The 16,516-nt window shown below is 41.9% G+C and overlaps 2 protein-coding genes across 2 annotated transcripts; one reads left to right on the top strand and one right to left on the bottom strand.

Moving 5' to 3' along the window:
- Positions 1 to 1,063: 1,063 nt before the first annotated feature.
- gpx1b (glutathione peroxidase 1b) lies at positions 1,064 to 3,118 on the top strand. The gene is made up of 2 exons (XM_070902209.1): positions 1,064 to 1,327; positions 2,425 to 3,118. Exons 1-2 carry the CDS (start codon positions 1,112 to 1,114, stop codon positions 2,773 to 2,775), a joined length of 567 nt encoding a protein of 188 aa, XP_070758310.1. The 5' UTR covers positions 1,064 to 1,111; the 3' UTR covers positions 2,776 to 3,118.
- Positions 3,119 to 4,454: 1,336 nt separating this feature from the next.
- usp4 (ubiquitin specific peptidase 4 (proto-oncogene)) lies at positions 4,455 to 16,370 on the bottom strand. Its single transcript, XM_070902340.1, has 22 exons — positions 16,219 to 16,370; positions 14,747 to 14,874; positions 14,480 to 14,610; positions 14,256 to 14,382; positions 13,960 to 14,105; positions 13,157 to 13,218; positions 12,828 to 12,974; positions 10,915 to 11,032; positions 10,626 to 10,799; positions 10,353 to 10,511; positions 9,776 to 10,000; positions 9,481 to 9,564; positions 9,292 to 9,386; positions 9,005 to 9,187; positions 8,480 to 8,760; positions 8,140 to 8,361; positions 7,963 to 8,033; positions 7,764 to 7,879; positions 7,523 to 7,672; positions 6,467 to 6,570; positions 5,962 to 6,050; positions 4,455 to 5,791 (listed from the first exon to the last, which is right to left on the bottom strand). Exons 1-22 carry the CDS (start codon positions 16,368 to 16,370, stop codon positions 5,669 to 5,671), a joined length of 3,087 nt encoding a protein of 1,028 aa, XP_070758441.1. The 3' UTR covers positions 4,455 to 5,668.
- Positions 16,371 to 16,516: the final 146 nt, after the last annotated feature.

Here is a 16,516-nt window from a genome sequence, read left to right as displayed (position 1 = left end):
CAAGTGGAGAATAATCAAATAAAGCAACTATATATTTTATATATAACTCCTTTATAAGTTAGTCTCTTGACTAAAATGTCTGTAAAAGTCGTTCAACGTTACAACACGTTTCAGACGGTCTCTAATTTTCTAGCATTGGGCTGCATGTTTGTACAAACAATTTGCCCGGTGTTGGGCGGGGTTAGGACTCGGTCGACGTGTTCATTTACAGTCTTTCCGGGATACGCCGTGTGAGGAAACACGCCGAAAGTCAGAGCGCTGTACCTGCGCAATTTCACCGAAGAGTGAACAGCTGAACGAGCGGTTTCACTGCTGTCTGCCTCCTTCTTCGCCTCGCTTGGTTTACACTAGCTCACTAACGTCTTGATTGATCGTCCTGATCAAAAGAGAACACGATGAATAAGATCGCAGTGCCGTTAGCTACTCCTGAGCTGACTCCTGAACCCAGCAGGTTTGTACAGCAGTTAACTGGCTATCTCGCAGAAACCAAACTCCTCAGACATTTTCACGGCTACAATATATTGCACAATAATACAATATTAACCCCTGGCATTAGTGCATGTGATCTTTAATGTTTGTTGTTTTTTTCAAATACTTCTTTCGGCATGTCTCATTGTTCTTCAATTTAGGGAGACACCATTTCCACCAGGCAAAATAAGAATACTCATCATAATTCAAAATTATATGATACTAAATGTTGACTTACTGGGCCATAATTATAAGATAGAAAGTGAAAATGAAGTGAATATATAGGCTAATTGTAAAATTATGACGTACTATCATAATTTAGTAAATCAACATATTGACTTATGTCCTATATCTGAGTTAGTAAATAGTAAATTTGTTTTGTTTTTTACAGTTGAACAAATTTTTTTTACTATGGGTTCATTTATTTTTTTATCAATCCTGGCTTCTCAGATAAATGTGATGGTACACTGTAACGTTCAAATCGGCCAACCCGTGGGCTGCAGGGTGTGAACCATCTTCACAGCTCAATACAAGATCTTTGATCATACTTGAAAACCTGGCTCAAGCGCTGAAGGATGGCAGTGACTGTAGGAGACGAAGGGGATACTGTGGTGCTCAACAAAGGGAACAGGTAGCTATTAAAATGGCTACGAACCTGTACAACTTCACGGCCAACCGTTTAACGGGAGAGACGTTTAATTTCTCTTCCCTGAAGGGCAAAGTCGTCCTCATTGAGAATGTCGCGTCTCTCTGAGGTACGACCACCAGGGATTACACCCAGATGAACGAGCTCCACGCGCGGTACGCCAGCAAGGGGCTCGTTATCCTGGGAGTGCCCTGCAACCAGTTCGGACATCAGGTGAGGAAACGAGCGCTTCATCTACCAGGTCTGCTCTCTCATTGACTTTCAGGCAGACTGGGGTTATGATAGTTTTGATTTTTTTATTTACTCTGGAACTAATATTAGATTTTATTTTCCCGGAAATAGCCCACTTGCTTCTCGACTTTAAATGTTAAATTATAAACCATTATAAACTGGGGATTGAACCCTTATAATTAATTTGCGCTTGCTGAAATGGAAAGATTTTTTTTCCTATTTCAGACCTGCTTTAAACATTCAACTCGTTTCCAAGTTCGCTGGTTTAGTCTTATATTTAGTCAATTTGCAATGCTACAGACACAGTAAGCCAATTAAATTATTACATGATCTAGATCAATGGTTTAACATTTTGAAAAAGTAAACTTAGAATTCAAAGATGTTCGTTGCTGTGAGCAGTTTCGGCAGTGATGGTATTTAGGAAGGAGGAAGTAGTGGCAGGGTTGGTGAGTTGGGAAACAAAAGGAAAACAAGAGTTTTTAAATTGTTCCCTGTGATTTAATGTATGTGATTTGTTAGTGCTTAACTGACCAGTATAATGCGCACAATAAGCAATACCTTATTTATTAACTCAGTGTTAATAACAATATTAGTAACTAATTAATAGGTGGTGACGGAAAAGATGGTTCAGATGCAGGAAGTTAAACAGCCTTTGGGACCGGTTGTCTCTGTTAAAGAAGGAGCCAAATAAAAAGATAAAGCAAACTCTGATCATTATGATCGTTAAGTCACACTGAAAGTTAGTTGATTACTGATCTGTAAAGCACCAAATTATTTATTTGCCATTTATTAAACTGCTCTCAACAATTTAAAACCTTTCGTGAGTATGGGTTAATACAATTGTATTGATATGTAAGACGGCTGACTGCTGATTTCCCTCACAACTCATCATTATAGTCTGTAATAAATGTCTATAGGGACATAATGTCATGGTAGACTTTTTTTTAGTGACCTGAACTTGTCTGCTTCCTAAAATGTAAAAAAACCCAAAACATTTTTATAGTGTTTTTATTTTAAGATGATGCAACAGCTTCAGTGTACCACGGGCCTTAACATAATTTCATGATCAACCCATGTAGGAGAACTGTAATAATCAAGAAATCCTCACGTCTCTGAAGTACCTCCGACCTGGAAATGGCTTTGAGCCAAAGTTTCAGCTCCTGGAGAAAGTGGATGTGAACGGGAAGGATGCCCATCCCCTGTTCGTGTTCCTGAGGGAAACTCTCCCGTTCCCCAGCGACGAGCCAACGGCCCTGATGACTGACCCCAAGTTCATCATCTGGAGCCCGGTCTGCAGGAACGACGTGGCCTGGAACTTCGAGAAGTTCCTCATCGGCCCAGACGGGGTGCCGTTCAAGCGTTACAGCAGGAGGTTCCTCACCAGCAACATCGAGGGAGACATCAAGAAGCTTCTCAACCAGGCAAACTAATGAGCCGCCATTCACCCATCCTACAGCTTCCACTTGCACCAGCTCTTCAGCACTAAACCAATGTGTGTGACCTTCATTTCATCAGGAGAAACAGTGTGTGCTCATTTCCTCCTCTCTGTGGATGGTCTACAACGTTTTTCCAGCCCACCTGTGCTCTCTTGTACACAATGACTGTGTTCAGTTCTTTTACTATATGAAGGCATCCTCTGAAACCACGCTAGTTGTGAGGGGGATATCTGATGGAATGTAAAAGGCTGAATGTTCTCAGCTGCATTGGGTGCACGTGAAGCACAGCTGTGGTTTGCTGTATTAAGAGGACCAATAAATGCATTTTTTTCAAACATTTCCTGACTGCCTCTCTGTGAAATTATAGTAACAAGATTTTAGATTGCTTTTTTAACCCAAACATGACTTCTGAAGTCATTAGTTGCACTGATAATTTTGATAACTGCTATATTTTCTATTTGAACTCTATGGTAAAGGACACATTTAAACTGCATTTCTAAAAACTGAATATGAATGAAAATTATTTTCTTACATGTTACCTTCAAATGAAGAAGTTACAGTGGTTCAAAATATCCCTCCAGAACTTGCATAGTAAATGCTGCTCCTGCAGTAACACTGTGATTACTATTTGTGTTGTTCCGGTGCCCACATTCGATTACGGATCAGAGTTCATTTTGCAACCAGTCAGCATGAATGGTGTGCAGTTACTGTTGCATTGCCTGCAAACAAAGATCATTTTGATCACAATACATTCATTTCATAACTTCCACTGATGTTAGACGTGTTAGATAATCACAGCATTGGTGTGGGGTTATTAAGAGTATAAATATATATTTGTTTTTTTTTATGCATGCAATTAGTCCAAACAAACCACCCTGTTGAGGCTTCCAGTCTTTATTGTACTTTGAATTCAAATATTTCTCAATTAAAAACAAATACTGTAGATATCGGCAATAAGATAAATATGAGGACAAGGATTTATACACCTATTTTCAATAGTGTGATTATTTACATCTCTTCGGATATTTTAGAGTTTGAATTGCTGTCATGATTCAGGGGGAAGAAAACAAGATTCACTGTGTTAGGCAGCTGAATTTTGTTTTCCACCAAGTATCTAGTATTACAGATACGATGTAAAGCTTTTCTAGTCATAGGCATATATGATTATATTTAGGTAGTCATCTCTGAATGACAAAATGATGGGCAGGACCAACTAAAAGGGCACTTGGAGGCCCTTCATATCAACATGCTGTTATGCAACAAAGTGCAGAAATTAAGCCACAGAACAAGACTTGTGGGAATAGATCCATTAAGTACTAACTGCCATCTGGTTTCACTAGAAGACCTTTGACTGAGTAAAAGTAAATGTATTTTATACTCAGTCACACAAAACACCTGTTGTAACTGTGCTCCCTGTGATAACTGTGTCAGTAAAGACTCCACTATGATGAAACAAAGGCATTATTTTTTATGCTACCAACAGAAACAATTTATTGTTGTGTTTTTCTAAACAGCTGAGTAGTGATCACTGGAGCTGGGGAAAATAATTGGCTCCAAATGCCTGCATTCAGTGAGGAAGCTGTTAAGGTACTGCTGTCCGAACCCCATCCGATGACGCATGTAGACATGTTCCTTGTGACAAGGAGGAAGTTCAAGTTTCATGAATAAAGCACCACTTTTATACTAGTTTATTTTGCTTCACTCAGTGTGCTTTGAAGATATCAAATAACATAGCCATTTCAATACAGAGCTGCATTAATGTACAAGACTAATAAGGACAAGCCATTGCAGGTGAGCTAGGGGTCCAATCAGGCAGCAATCAAAATATGCTTATAAGACACATTAAAATGATCTTGTGTGTATGACAGACCCTAACCCTTAATGCTAATGCCAAACCATACAATTCTGTCATGTCTAGATACACCAGAAGCAGGTAGATAATGTACTCATGGAGAATTCAAAGTGCCTCCTTTTTAGTCAGGTTGCAGGAATCAAAAGGCCGCTCTTGCATTGTGATTACAAAAAATAAAAATTGTTAGCAGGGTAAGACTCCTCTCATAAGTTTAGGGTCCGAGAGACAGCAGAGCCCATACTGTGCGTCAAACAAAAAAACAAAAAAACAAGAGCAAGGTCAAAAAAAAAAACTGCTTCTGCCACAACTCATGTCTTAAAACCTTGAAACAAGACTCGCCCCTCTGTGGTTTAGATTGCATCACAGACCTGGTAGGCCGGTTAGCACAACTGCCACAGCTAGTCTGCAGCTGCAAGATCCCCTTCAGTAACCCACTCTACACAGGTGGAATAAGCTCACAGGATTCTGTCAACAAGCATGGCATTGTATTGTTCTGTGTGCACATCACACTGTTAAAAGTTTGCATTTACCTTAGCACAGCAAGATTATCAGTGATAAATCAGGGCACAAGGCCAGTATCCTGCTGTTGTCTTAACAGTTGGTACATTTCATCATAAATACTTCGGAACGCTTTGGTTGAAACAACATGTGCATTTGGCTTTTTTTTTTTTTTAATATATTTCTGACATTTGTTTATCTACGCATTTGAGGGCACTTCTAACATTCTGTTCATCCAGTGAGAGGAACTATATCCATTTATACTCCTCTTGTTTCCAGACTAGTAGACTATGTTCAGAGATCAGTAGGCCACCCGCTGCAGGGAGGAGGTCTCTCAGGTCACTCTTCTGACAAGGCTGTTGGCTCTAGTTGACAACATACGAGACAGAAACCAAATAAAATACGGTGGGGAAGGTAGGGTTAATAATGTTAAGTCTGTGGAGTCCTCTGTCACTAAAGTAGCTTTTGTGTGTGCGTCCGAGTGTCTCTATTTTGCCGTATGTGTTTCAGTGCGTGTCCCTTTTGCGTCGGGGCTCCTCAGTTTGTGTCCATGTGGTCGTCGGCCACCTCTGGGGCTCCTCCCAGTGAGGCCGAAGGCTGAGGTTTGGAGGGGGCTTCCTCGTCTCTGCGCTGATAGAACAGCACGTAGGCTGCTTTAGTCTGCGAGGGAGGACAAGGATAGGATTACACTACACAAACGGACACTCGACACCAACGTCAGAAAGCCAAGAAGGCCGAGGGCTCATCAAACAAAAAACACAAGGATCACGAAATACCAACTAAAACTACAGGATACACAGATCTATGAACATTTAAGAGTCAAAACTTACCACAATCTGGTCCTCTGTGGCAGAGGAGACACTGCTGTCATCAAAGTAATACCACTTTCCATCCACTTTATTCTTGCCATAAGCTGTGTCTGTTAGACAGAGAGGAAGCAGTATTACCAAACAGCTCTTCAGGCCATTTGTGTACTCAGGATAAAAATCTTATCAGACCGGTTCACTATGAATGGACAGAGCAAATACAAAAAAAACCTTGACAGTGAATCCACAAAGAAAGAAAGGTGTGTGTTGTGCCATATTGTAATGCAATTGATTACAGTGTCCATGGAGACACAGTGGTCGTTCAGCCGACCATCTGCTGACACATGTTGTGTGAATGTTTGAAGGCTAAACTAACTGTGTTGGCACAAGAGCTGGAGAGTGGATTTATCACCAGATGAAAATAAAACTATCAAGTGCTCTTTATGGCACGTTGATGTGGATTGATATCGGCCTGTGCTGTGTTGTTTAAGAGACTAGAATAACAGAGAAAAGATGAACAGTAACTTACAGTGACCCCCTCCCATTCCTCCATAGTGGTTTGACACGGCAATGAGGTCATATATGTAGGGGCCGGCCTTAGGGTCACACACGAACTCCGACATGTTCAGATCCCTGACAAAGAAAATATCATCAGTCGCAGGAAAAAAACAGCATTGCCACCACACTGAAACCAAGTTATTAAACTTACAATAGCCAAGATATAAAAACTAGAATCTCTCATAGTAGCATTTAATGTGAAACACAGCATACGGGCCTGCTGTATGTGTAAGTCAACCTTAGTAAGCATGAGTCAGCCTTTTTTAAAGCAGGATTTCAGTAGCGTTCTCTCTCTGCTACCTGGGTTCTAGTGGATCAAGTTCCTCAACAGAGATGAATATGTGCTGCACACAGTGCCAAGAGAGAGGCAGACAGCCGTTAGGCCATATTATCCCGAGGCAACTTCTCTATTTTAAAAAACACAGAGGAAATTTTGTACTGTGCCAACTGAAAAACAGGTTAATGACTCACAGAGTTGAAAGGCCACTGTTGGAAGCTATAATAGTTACACAACCAGAACAGATAAGGACAGTAAGGAGATGTAATTGTTCTTTGGAGTGTGACGTCAGTTCCCTGAGACAAGAGTCCATTTCTTGAAAGTACAATAAATACAGAATGTCCTCATTCCTCAGGTCACTTTGTTCCGTGAGTCTCAGACTACAGCTCCCTCTAGAGTAAAAGTCCCACTGATACTGCAGCGATTCTCACTTGCTTCAGCACACAGTCTTCAACTGACAAACACTATTCTTAAACTGAGTGAGATAAAGTACATCCACAACCCGGTCTGCATTTCTAATTGATTTCACAGAGAATAACATGAATGATTACAACTTTGCATTGAGTGACACTCAGGTGATGGCACTGCTTTTCTTTTAAATCTTACAAAACAAAAGAAAAGTAATGCACAGACTGACACTGATTGACACCTGGAACTACTAAACACACACAAGAGTGCCCTTTAGCAGACTGAAGCATTGTTGTCAATTTTCTTGACTATAATGTCAATGAGCAATGCTGCCTGCGTTACCTGATGGGAAAGTCCACCACTGTGTCCAGCTTGTCCCTCCAACACCGGTTGTAGGAGAAACGTTTTAAGTGAACAACCAGAATGCGAGGCAGCGACCACAAGTCAAACTTCTTCGTGGCCTGTTGGTGTTTCTTACATGTTGGACAATACCTGCATACAAAAGATCATGTTTTTACATGACAAAGATGGTGGCAAAAGTGGAGCTTTGACACTGAATCGGGCTGTAGTCGTGAGGCCTCACCATGGATCATGTTCTCCAAGTGTCTCCATGGTTGTGAAGAGCTCGATGCATTCCCTCAGAGCCACGGTGGCTTTCTTTTTTTGAGGCTGGAGCATGCTCTCGTGCTTCTCATAGGCCTACACACAATATTTACACACACATAAATACACTGTTTGCATATCCTGTCACGGGATCGTCTGATGGATATTAACCCACTGACCTCTGCTTCCTGTTCATCATAACACAGTTTCTTTGACTCTGTGTCCCAGTCGATCGCCACCGTGGAATGTGCTGCAGAGAGAAGAGGTGGTGGGGGGGGGGGGGCTGTGTCAACACAAGAAGTCTTTGAAAAATAAAAGTATTGATGCAATGGTAAGTTTAAAAGATTAACACTAACGATTGAGTTTGAGGACATTTCCATCACAAGGCAGTGGGCTGATGTTGGCTGTTCCGTAAGAGTTGACTATGCTGAAAGTGAAGAGCTTGGCTGGCGAAGAGCACAGTTTGGCTGCGTCTCCCTTAGACCCATTATCCAAGTCAGAGGTCTCCTCTTCCTCCTCCTCAGACTGGCCATTCTCTGGCTCTGGACTCACCTGGTGGTCCATGGCCTCCTCCTCACCTGAACACACACAGACAACGATGAAATCTCTGAAAATGTTTGGATGGGTAACGGCTCTCTGACCAAGGTTTCATTTACGTTGATGTTAATTTGGTGACAGATAATGTTAGCTGCTTACCATCATATAGCCCATTAGTTTCATTGCAGGTCCCTGAGTGGTTGCTGCCGTTACTGGAGCTCGCGCTGCAAGAGGCCCCGTCCGACAGGGGGCTGCCACAGCCACCCAGGCTGGCATTGAGACTAGACGATGTGGAACATTCAGGAGCCTGGCTGCAGCTGGCAACAGTCGCTGACGCTGAGGCTGAGGCTGAGGCTGAAGCTGAGGCTGAAGCTGAGGCTGAAGCTGAGGCTGATGCCCTGCTTTCATTATTAGGGCTCTGTGATTGTTTTACATAGCGTCTGCAACAGGGAACAGAGGAGAATAGTTAAACAGCAAGTCACTTTTTATCATCAGTGTTTTCAGTTACACTACACTAGTCATTTCAATGCAGTTTTTAAAAAAAATGCATTCTACAGATAAGACTTCACATGATTCCATCACTGCATCTTCAGACCTGAAAACTGCCATCACACAACTCCTGCTACTACATTAATTTCAATTTGATTCTGCTTTTGTTTTCCCTCCACTTCTTAAATTCCTTACCCAATCCTCTCTAGGATCTTGTCATAAAGAACGTCTGCTATGAGGTTGTGTCTGGGCACGGTGATGAGTAAAGGCTGGCCGAACAGCATGGTGCTTGTGGAGCTTCCAGCATGCTTGGAGTGGCGCTCCCTGAAATATACAGGCAGGTTCATCCTCTCACTGTCCTCTTCCTGTACCTCATACCTGCAAGAACACAAACACACACATTACACACACCTAGTATTAAACAGCAACCACCAGTGGCTAACTTAAAGACATCTCATCTTTTAGTCAACAACAAGACTCACACAAAGATGTCATCTTTTTCCATGATTTGGTTGAGGCCATCATCCCGTCTATAGATTTTATGGAACCTATGATTGTAAACATCAGCCACCACCATCTAGAAAGACAAGTGATTTGCAAAGTAAGCACATACTATTTCCATTTCAACCTAAGACAGAGAAAATGTAAAGCTAGAGGGATACAGTTCTAACATTTTCAGGAGGGATTCCACAGAGTTTGGACAAGGCGCTGCACAGGTCTGTCACTGTACCCAGTTTGGGAACCACCACTCGATACTGTAAGACAAAAAAAAAGAGAGAGATTATGATTATGATGAAGTCAGTGAACCGCTTAGTTAAATGCTTGACCTTCCAGAAATCCAGGACTCATCAACAGCAAGTAGAAAGCCAACTCTGTTTTTACAAACTGGAATGTTAGTATTAGTAAGTTGGTGTTAACTAGAATTAGTTTCCTTGTAGTTGCTCAAGTCTAGAGCAAAACGCTCACCTGTGTGGGTCTAGACTGAGGGTCTGATCGCACCAGGAAAACCTCCATTGTACGGTCCTTCTTCATGGGCAGAGGCAGTGTGAGGTAGCAGAATGGGTCAAAGGTTACAGACACCTTGGAGCACTCTGGGCACACCAAAGTGGATTTGAAGAGGCCGTGGAAAATATCAACTATAATAGAGTCATTGCGCAAGCGGTGATTCGTCCAGGCTTCCTTGGCAACAATCTGTAATAAAAACTTTCATTAGATGTCATTTTAAAACCTGAGAAAGAGAGTGTGCAACTTGATACTCTAAAGTAATTCTTTGAAACCTTTTTGCTCTTCTGTTGCTATAAATATGAAAGCACACTTCAAATAAAAACCTATGTCTACTGTAGCTGTCAGAGACAAGCAGTCCTTGCAGCTCTCTTTGAAATTTAAAGCGGATTTCAATTTCATAAATCAAAACACAACATAACCGGGAGTGCTGTGAATATAGATATTTAAACAGCATCATATTCCAGCATCAGACTGAGCCTTTGAATGCAGTTTTTAGTTTGAAAATCAGCATCATGCCATTTCCATGCATGCGCTATACCTCATCTGGACGTCCCTCTGCATCCCTCAGGGCCAGATAAGGCTTCTTCTTGACACGGTTCAGATCTTCATGAAGCCCGTCCAGCAGGAAGGCCAACAGCTCCTGCGAGTCCTGCTGCTGGTAGCCTGAAAACTGGGGCGCAAAGCGTCCGACCTGGGTCTGCACACAAAAAGCTCGATTTTTTTTTTATCAACATTGTCTGAAGCTTTAAGATTATGAATGGATAATCTGTATACATTCACTTCAGATAAAGATGTGTTTGACACAACTCACTTTGAAGGTACGTGGGGCCACGTAGCTGCTTCGGCTCAGCCACATCTGCTTTACTAGATCAGCGTAAGCCTCTGCAATCTCGCCCCTCATTCCCAGGGGATTCTCTCTGTTAATCTCTGCCTCGTACTGGTCATTGAGGAAGTACTCTGTGAGTGGAGATGCATTGCTCAGGCACTGGAAGAAGAGGAGTAAAAAGTGGATTATGTGAACATAATAATACCCCAAAAACATGGCAACTGACTTCCTCTGAATGGGAGCTGTAACTGTAGCATTCTGGGGTTTTTTTTACCTGGAGGGCAGAGTTCATGAAGCACGTGTTTCCCAAATTACTGAGACCACATAGGCCAGGCTGCGACTGTGACTCTCTGTAGTTGTAGGAGGAGCTGTATGAATTGTAGCCTCCCAATCTGTTGGAAGAGTAGATGTGTTACTGCTGGTATCCCAGAGACACTGTGCTGTGATGTATACTTCAGGCGTATGTCTAAACATGACATTCAAATATGGTACATGGATAAACTATCAGACCAATCTCCACCTCAAGAGAACATGTTAACCAGTTATCACACATACCTCTGTGAATTTTCAACAAGTAGTTTTGGCTAGGCTATCAGCAACACACTCTTGTTCTCATTTATAAAACAGCCACACTCAGTCATGCAATTCCTGAACAAATACATGCCCAAATTCTCACGATCACAGGAGCCCAGGGCGGTTCATGTAACATGTTAATTAAGAGATTTGTTTTATGTCTACATATGCAAATTCAGTCAAATCCGTCATCTTTTATTTTACACTTGATATGAAATTGTGTCTCTGGCACATACACACACCAGTAATTCAGCATGAAACTAATTATGATACTTTTCTACTTAGACTGCAGTTAAAAGCAGATTGTAAATATTACTGCTACTTTTCGTGTCAAGCCACCTCTTGACGTGTTTAGGGCAATCAAAAGAACATCAAAGCCTTTTGAATAAAATGCAGCCATTTCACATTTCAAATCAGCGTTGAATTCAGATGCCATTTCCGCGGTTACATCTTATTTCCCTTTAGAATTCAACACCCTGTCCCTGAATACACTCATCGTCTGACAAACCTCATGCTAAGCTTAAATGTGAACACTCACCTTTTCCTGTATACCACATTTTCTATTATGTCAAAGAACACTGAACAAGCTCTTAAAAACTATTCTTCACACTGACTAATTTGACCATGATGTTTTGTTGTAGAGTACACTGTGGCAATGTAGTCCACACTGAAATGCCAGTTAATTAGCTACACCTAATGCCATCCAATACAACAGCCCTGTAATCACGTAATAAGTCTCCACAATGGAGTCGAGTAGAATAAACCTCAGAGGCATTGAATATAGCTACATGTACCAAATAACTCAGTGTATATCCTTGTCTAATTAAAACTGCATTTTTCCATGTAATTTCACAAAACAATGAATCAACTCGTCAGTAATGCTACTAAACTCATGGTAGAAGTGACCTTCATAAAGAAAAGCAAATACAAGCACCATAAGGCCACAAAGCTTTTTTCCAGTACTGTAATGGACTCATGCTGCCACAGTACAGTTACAGTGTGTTCTTTCATTACATGTTCCTCACCATGCAATGCGATTCAAGCGATGGTGATATGGCACCCTAGTGTACGTGGACAAGCATTAAAACAATGGAGAGAAGTAGTATAAGAACTAATGATATTATGGGCAGAGGTTAAGTACCTATTCTTAATTCTGCAGTGTGCAACAGAATATTAATTCTTTGTTCTTTCTTTTGTTCTTTCAACATAGACACAAAGCTCATGCTCTAAAGAAGGCCTGCAGGGACTGAACCATTAGACTGATGTACTGATGAAATTAATGTCTAAAATGCAAGAGTAGTGTGTGGGAGTCTCCTTTCAATCTGCTCTACAACACACTTGCATGAGAAATACCAGATGTGCATGTTTTTCATAATATACAATGAGTCTTTGGAGATGTAACAACTGGAAACTACAGGAGCTGAGGAAGTAACTGGTACACAAGTACATTAAATTAACTGCTGGTTGTTTTGTGTTTGTTCCAAACCTGTGTCGAAGGAAAAACAAAGAATACCAGTCCTGCACCACATAAAGCACAAAGTAAATGCCCAGGAGAGGAAAAGGACAGTACTTTGAAGTGAAGGGATAAATAAAATTTTAAAAAAGAACTCTTGCCTGTTGCCAGAGGAGGTGCTGTTGTTAAGTGTGTAACCAGGGCTACAGCTGCTGTCTCCATTGGTCACTGTTGAGGAGATACTGGCTGTTGAGTTGGAGGAGAGTTTTGGGGAGGTAGTGAAATTCCTAGATGGGGTCGTACTGGATCTGGTGAGCAAGAGCAAAACCATGTTTGCATGTAAAAAATTACGTCAAACTTTCAAAGTTGTGTTAACTTGGATATATATTTTACTTATATATACTGTATATATTAAATGCTCTAAAACTTTATACTAGGATACAAACTCCTTTTCCTGAATGACAAAAACAACAACAAGGTACTCGCTTACTTGGGATGGGAGGCTTGTCTGGGCCACGTGCCATCCTCATTCTTCCGCTCAATCACAAGCACCTGTGGGAAAACAAGCTGAATGAGAGCCAAGCTGGCACAACTGACCTTCATGTCAGAGATATCATGTCTCAGGTTTGAATTTAATACTACACATGTGCCAAGTGCTGCCAGGCTTTAGCATCTGCAGGCAGGTCTATCAAAGGCCCTTCATTTGATGTGTAATTAGTCTGTTTTTTGACCTTTAGTTTACAGTTTTAGGGCAATAGCTGCTGGGATAAACTGAAACCTTCATACCTTTCACATTGCAACTCGTGAGAATGGACACAATAGCCTCAACACCTGTACAGTTTAACATGTTTAACATGGTCACAGAGGTATTACCTCAACTCTATGGTCACATTTGAGTTTGTGGTGTTATTGAACTGGATTGTGTTATGTGGTAAGATGTAAAGGGAACACAAAATATTAGTAACACCTCACATTGCCCTTTGAATACAATACCATCCTAAACTTCAGCATCAAAAATACACCATACACCTGAACCAAAACCTGACCTCTGGCACAGTCTCAACAAGAATTACATATTATGACTTAACAGTATATATTTTATTGCAGTGCGAATTTGTTGCATTGCATTAGACTCTTAGATGTTCCTGTTATTTTGTACAATTCCTGTATATGAATTATGTATGCACAGTGAGTACCAGTACATTACTGAGCTGTGGTGTTCTTCAAAAGAAAAAGAGGAAGAGAATCTATCAGCAATCTGAAGGTTATTTGAATAACACAGCTCTACACTACCTGCCCCTGGAAGAGACCAGCATCCTGTACGGTGCTGTCTGGCTTGTTCAGCTGCTCGTAGGTGTTGCTCATGTATTTGTTCCAGAGCCGCGTCTCTTTCTCTGAAGGGATATTGAACAGCGTCCTCATCTCCTTCTCTATAGTATCTGGAAAGAGGGGATTTGCAAGACTTGCTTATCATCATCCCTGCTTATACACAAAACACCTTTAATGACTGACAATGTGTGAAGGCAGCCATCTATCTGGTTATTTTCAATGCAAAGGTGAATGCACAGAGCACCCATGTAGACCCTTACCTATAGTATCAGCTTTACTGAAATGACGTGTGACCACATTGTCCATGTTGTCATTCTCACACAAGTTCAGCTCCAGCAAATAGACCTCCACCTTACAGTGCTTGACAAACATGCCATGTTCAACAACCTAGAGATAAAAGAAGAAGACATTTAGGAGCCCAATCCATAAGTGAATGTTCAAATTAAAAAAAAATAAAAATAAAAAGTATCTTCAATACCATTACCTTCCTGACGATGGGTCTCTGGCAATCAAGGCAGCCATACCAGCTGACAAGCTTATTCCATGCCTCAGTGGGCACAAGGACATAGTCCAGCTCATCTATAAGGTGCTCTTTCAGGGCTTGAGTCTCCTGGTCTTTAGGGGGAAAAAAACAATATGATGACTACAGGCTTAAATAAACTGCTCTTTTAATCTCTATGTGGGATTTGTGCTGTTCCCAAGAGCAAACAAAATGACCCCCCCCCCCCCCCCCCGATAGATGTTTCTTTACCTGAGAACAGACCGGAGTTATCAATTGGTCCTGGGTAGAGGCTACGTTCTCCAACATTGTACATGTCCCAGCTGTCAAATCCCACATACTTCTTCCACTGTTTGAACCACCGGCTGTCTATTAGATACCTAAAACAAACCGGATGGTAACAGTTAATGACAAACATACCACACTTTGAGAGACATTTCTCCTGAAAACGGTTTCTTCGGTCACTTGATGTTTATGACATCAAGCAAGGACAGAAAAGGGTCATGGGATGATACAAAGCATGGGATTTGGAGAGACACTGCACTCAGCCTTATGCCAACCCAGAACATTACGCAACACCAAACTGCCTTGGCATTGGCAGATATAGCAACAGCGAGCTAGTTTGACTTAATCTCATCCCAAGGAAGAATCTCCTTTAGTTAATAGGCTTGTTAGCAAGCATTCACATAGTTAGACGCTGGGTCCGGAATAGTTTTGTGCGACCACTGGCAGAATTAATGGAACAGCCTGAAACAGGAAGCGTCTCAGTCAGAGTCAGGTGTATGATCTTTGCCCTTTAACCAGAGGTTAATTTCCCCAAACTATGCAACAGTGTTAATGTGATTGTGGAAAAACATACATTCCAGCTTGAGTGTCATGGGATGGTAGCTCGATTTTAACTACAGGATCATGAAACACTATCTTTAGTGCCTGACTAATTTCAACAACTGTATGAACATGTTTGCTGAGTTGCTAGTAAGTTAGCTGACAGACATAAATGTGCTTCTATAGGTGCCCATTTATATCAACAAAGAAGGCAATGGGAATGGTTGCTTGTCTGACATTTCTCGGTTGTAATATCTATCTGCTGAAGTGAAGCCTCTATAATACGTCTGACTGCACTATGCCCAGGCCCGGATATGGTTTTAATGATCTGAAACAATGTTAGCTAAAATAGGTAGCCGGCCAGTTCACAAACCTGCCAGACAATTTCAGCTGCCATGTCACTACATGCAGGTAGTTAACGACATCACACAATATTCCTGTCAGCGGGCCCATTTCCTGCTCACTACTTATCTAGCAACGAGCCGGTCTGACTGGCAGGGGAATCCACCATCTGAATCCAGGGCCTATTCTACCAGCCGACTAGCCACCACATCAGCCAACGTCACCTAACTTGTCACAAAACAGGCATTAACGTTTAAGTGCTGCACAAATGAGCCACTGTCAGTTTAGTTGTTTACGACCAGCATTAATAGCTGTTACTACAGGCACCACTCCTAACAGAGAAATTGTAAAGTCGGGCTGGCTAGCAGCTAGCGTGCTAACTTGTTAACATTAGCTGGCCAAAATATCGTTAGCACACACAGATTTCGATTTCAGACTTGCAACCATTAGTGTGGCTAGCTTTAGCATGTTAGCATTTCCTGTTCCTCACTAGCTAATGTTAGCTAGCTAAAGCTAGCTGAAACACCCAAGTAACGCTGGCCGTTGCCGATTCTTACCATTCGTCACCCTTTCTTAGAGTTGTTTTCAAAAGTGACCCAATAGTCTGCTTTTGACTTTCGGTTGAAGGGGTTGGCATCTGTGCGGCAACCGGCTCCGAGTCGGAGTCTGCCGCGCCACCCGACTCGGGTCCGCCTCCCTCGGCCATCATGTAGCGAGTGTGCCGGTATCGTGAACGCGCGGATGGAAGAGCCTCACTGGGGCGAGCATCTGAGCGCTGCTCATGGGAAACGTTCTTCCTCTACGGTCAGTGCACAGCCGAGGAGAGGGGAGCTGCTGGAGCACTCCATTACGACT

This window comes from Enoplosus armatus, chromosome 3 (genome assembly GCF_043641665.1).
Source record: "Enoplosus armatus isolate fEnoArm2 chromosome 3, fEnoArm2.hap1, whole genome shotgun sequence".
NCBI lineage: Eukaryota > Metazoa > Chordata > Actinopteri > Centrarchiformes > Enoplosidae > Enoplosus > Enoplosus armatus.
Note: the sequence above shows the minus strand (reverse complement) of the source record. Positions and strands in the feature narration are given on the sequence as shown.

Bases quoted from the DNA above. Each gene is read 5' to 3' on its own strand.
- usp4 (XM_070902340.1), bottom strand. From the start codon at position 16,370: ATGATGGCCGAGGGAGGCGGACCCGAGTCGGGTGGCGCGGCAGACTCC. The intron at 9,565-9,775 runs GTGAGCGTTTTG...TTTGTCTTACAG, and splicing joins CTCAGTCTAGACCCACACAG to TATCGAGTGGTGGTTCCCAA. The intron at 6,571-7,522 runs GTAACGCAGGCA...TTTCTTTGTCAG, and splicing joins GTGGTGGACTTTCCCATCAG to GGATCTGAACATGTCGGAGT.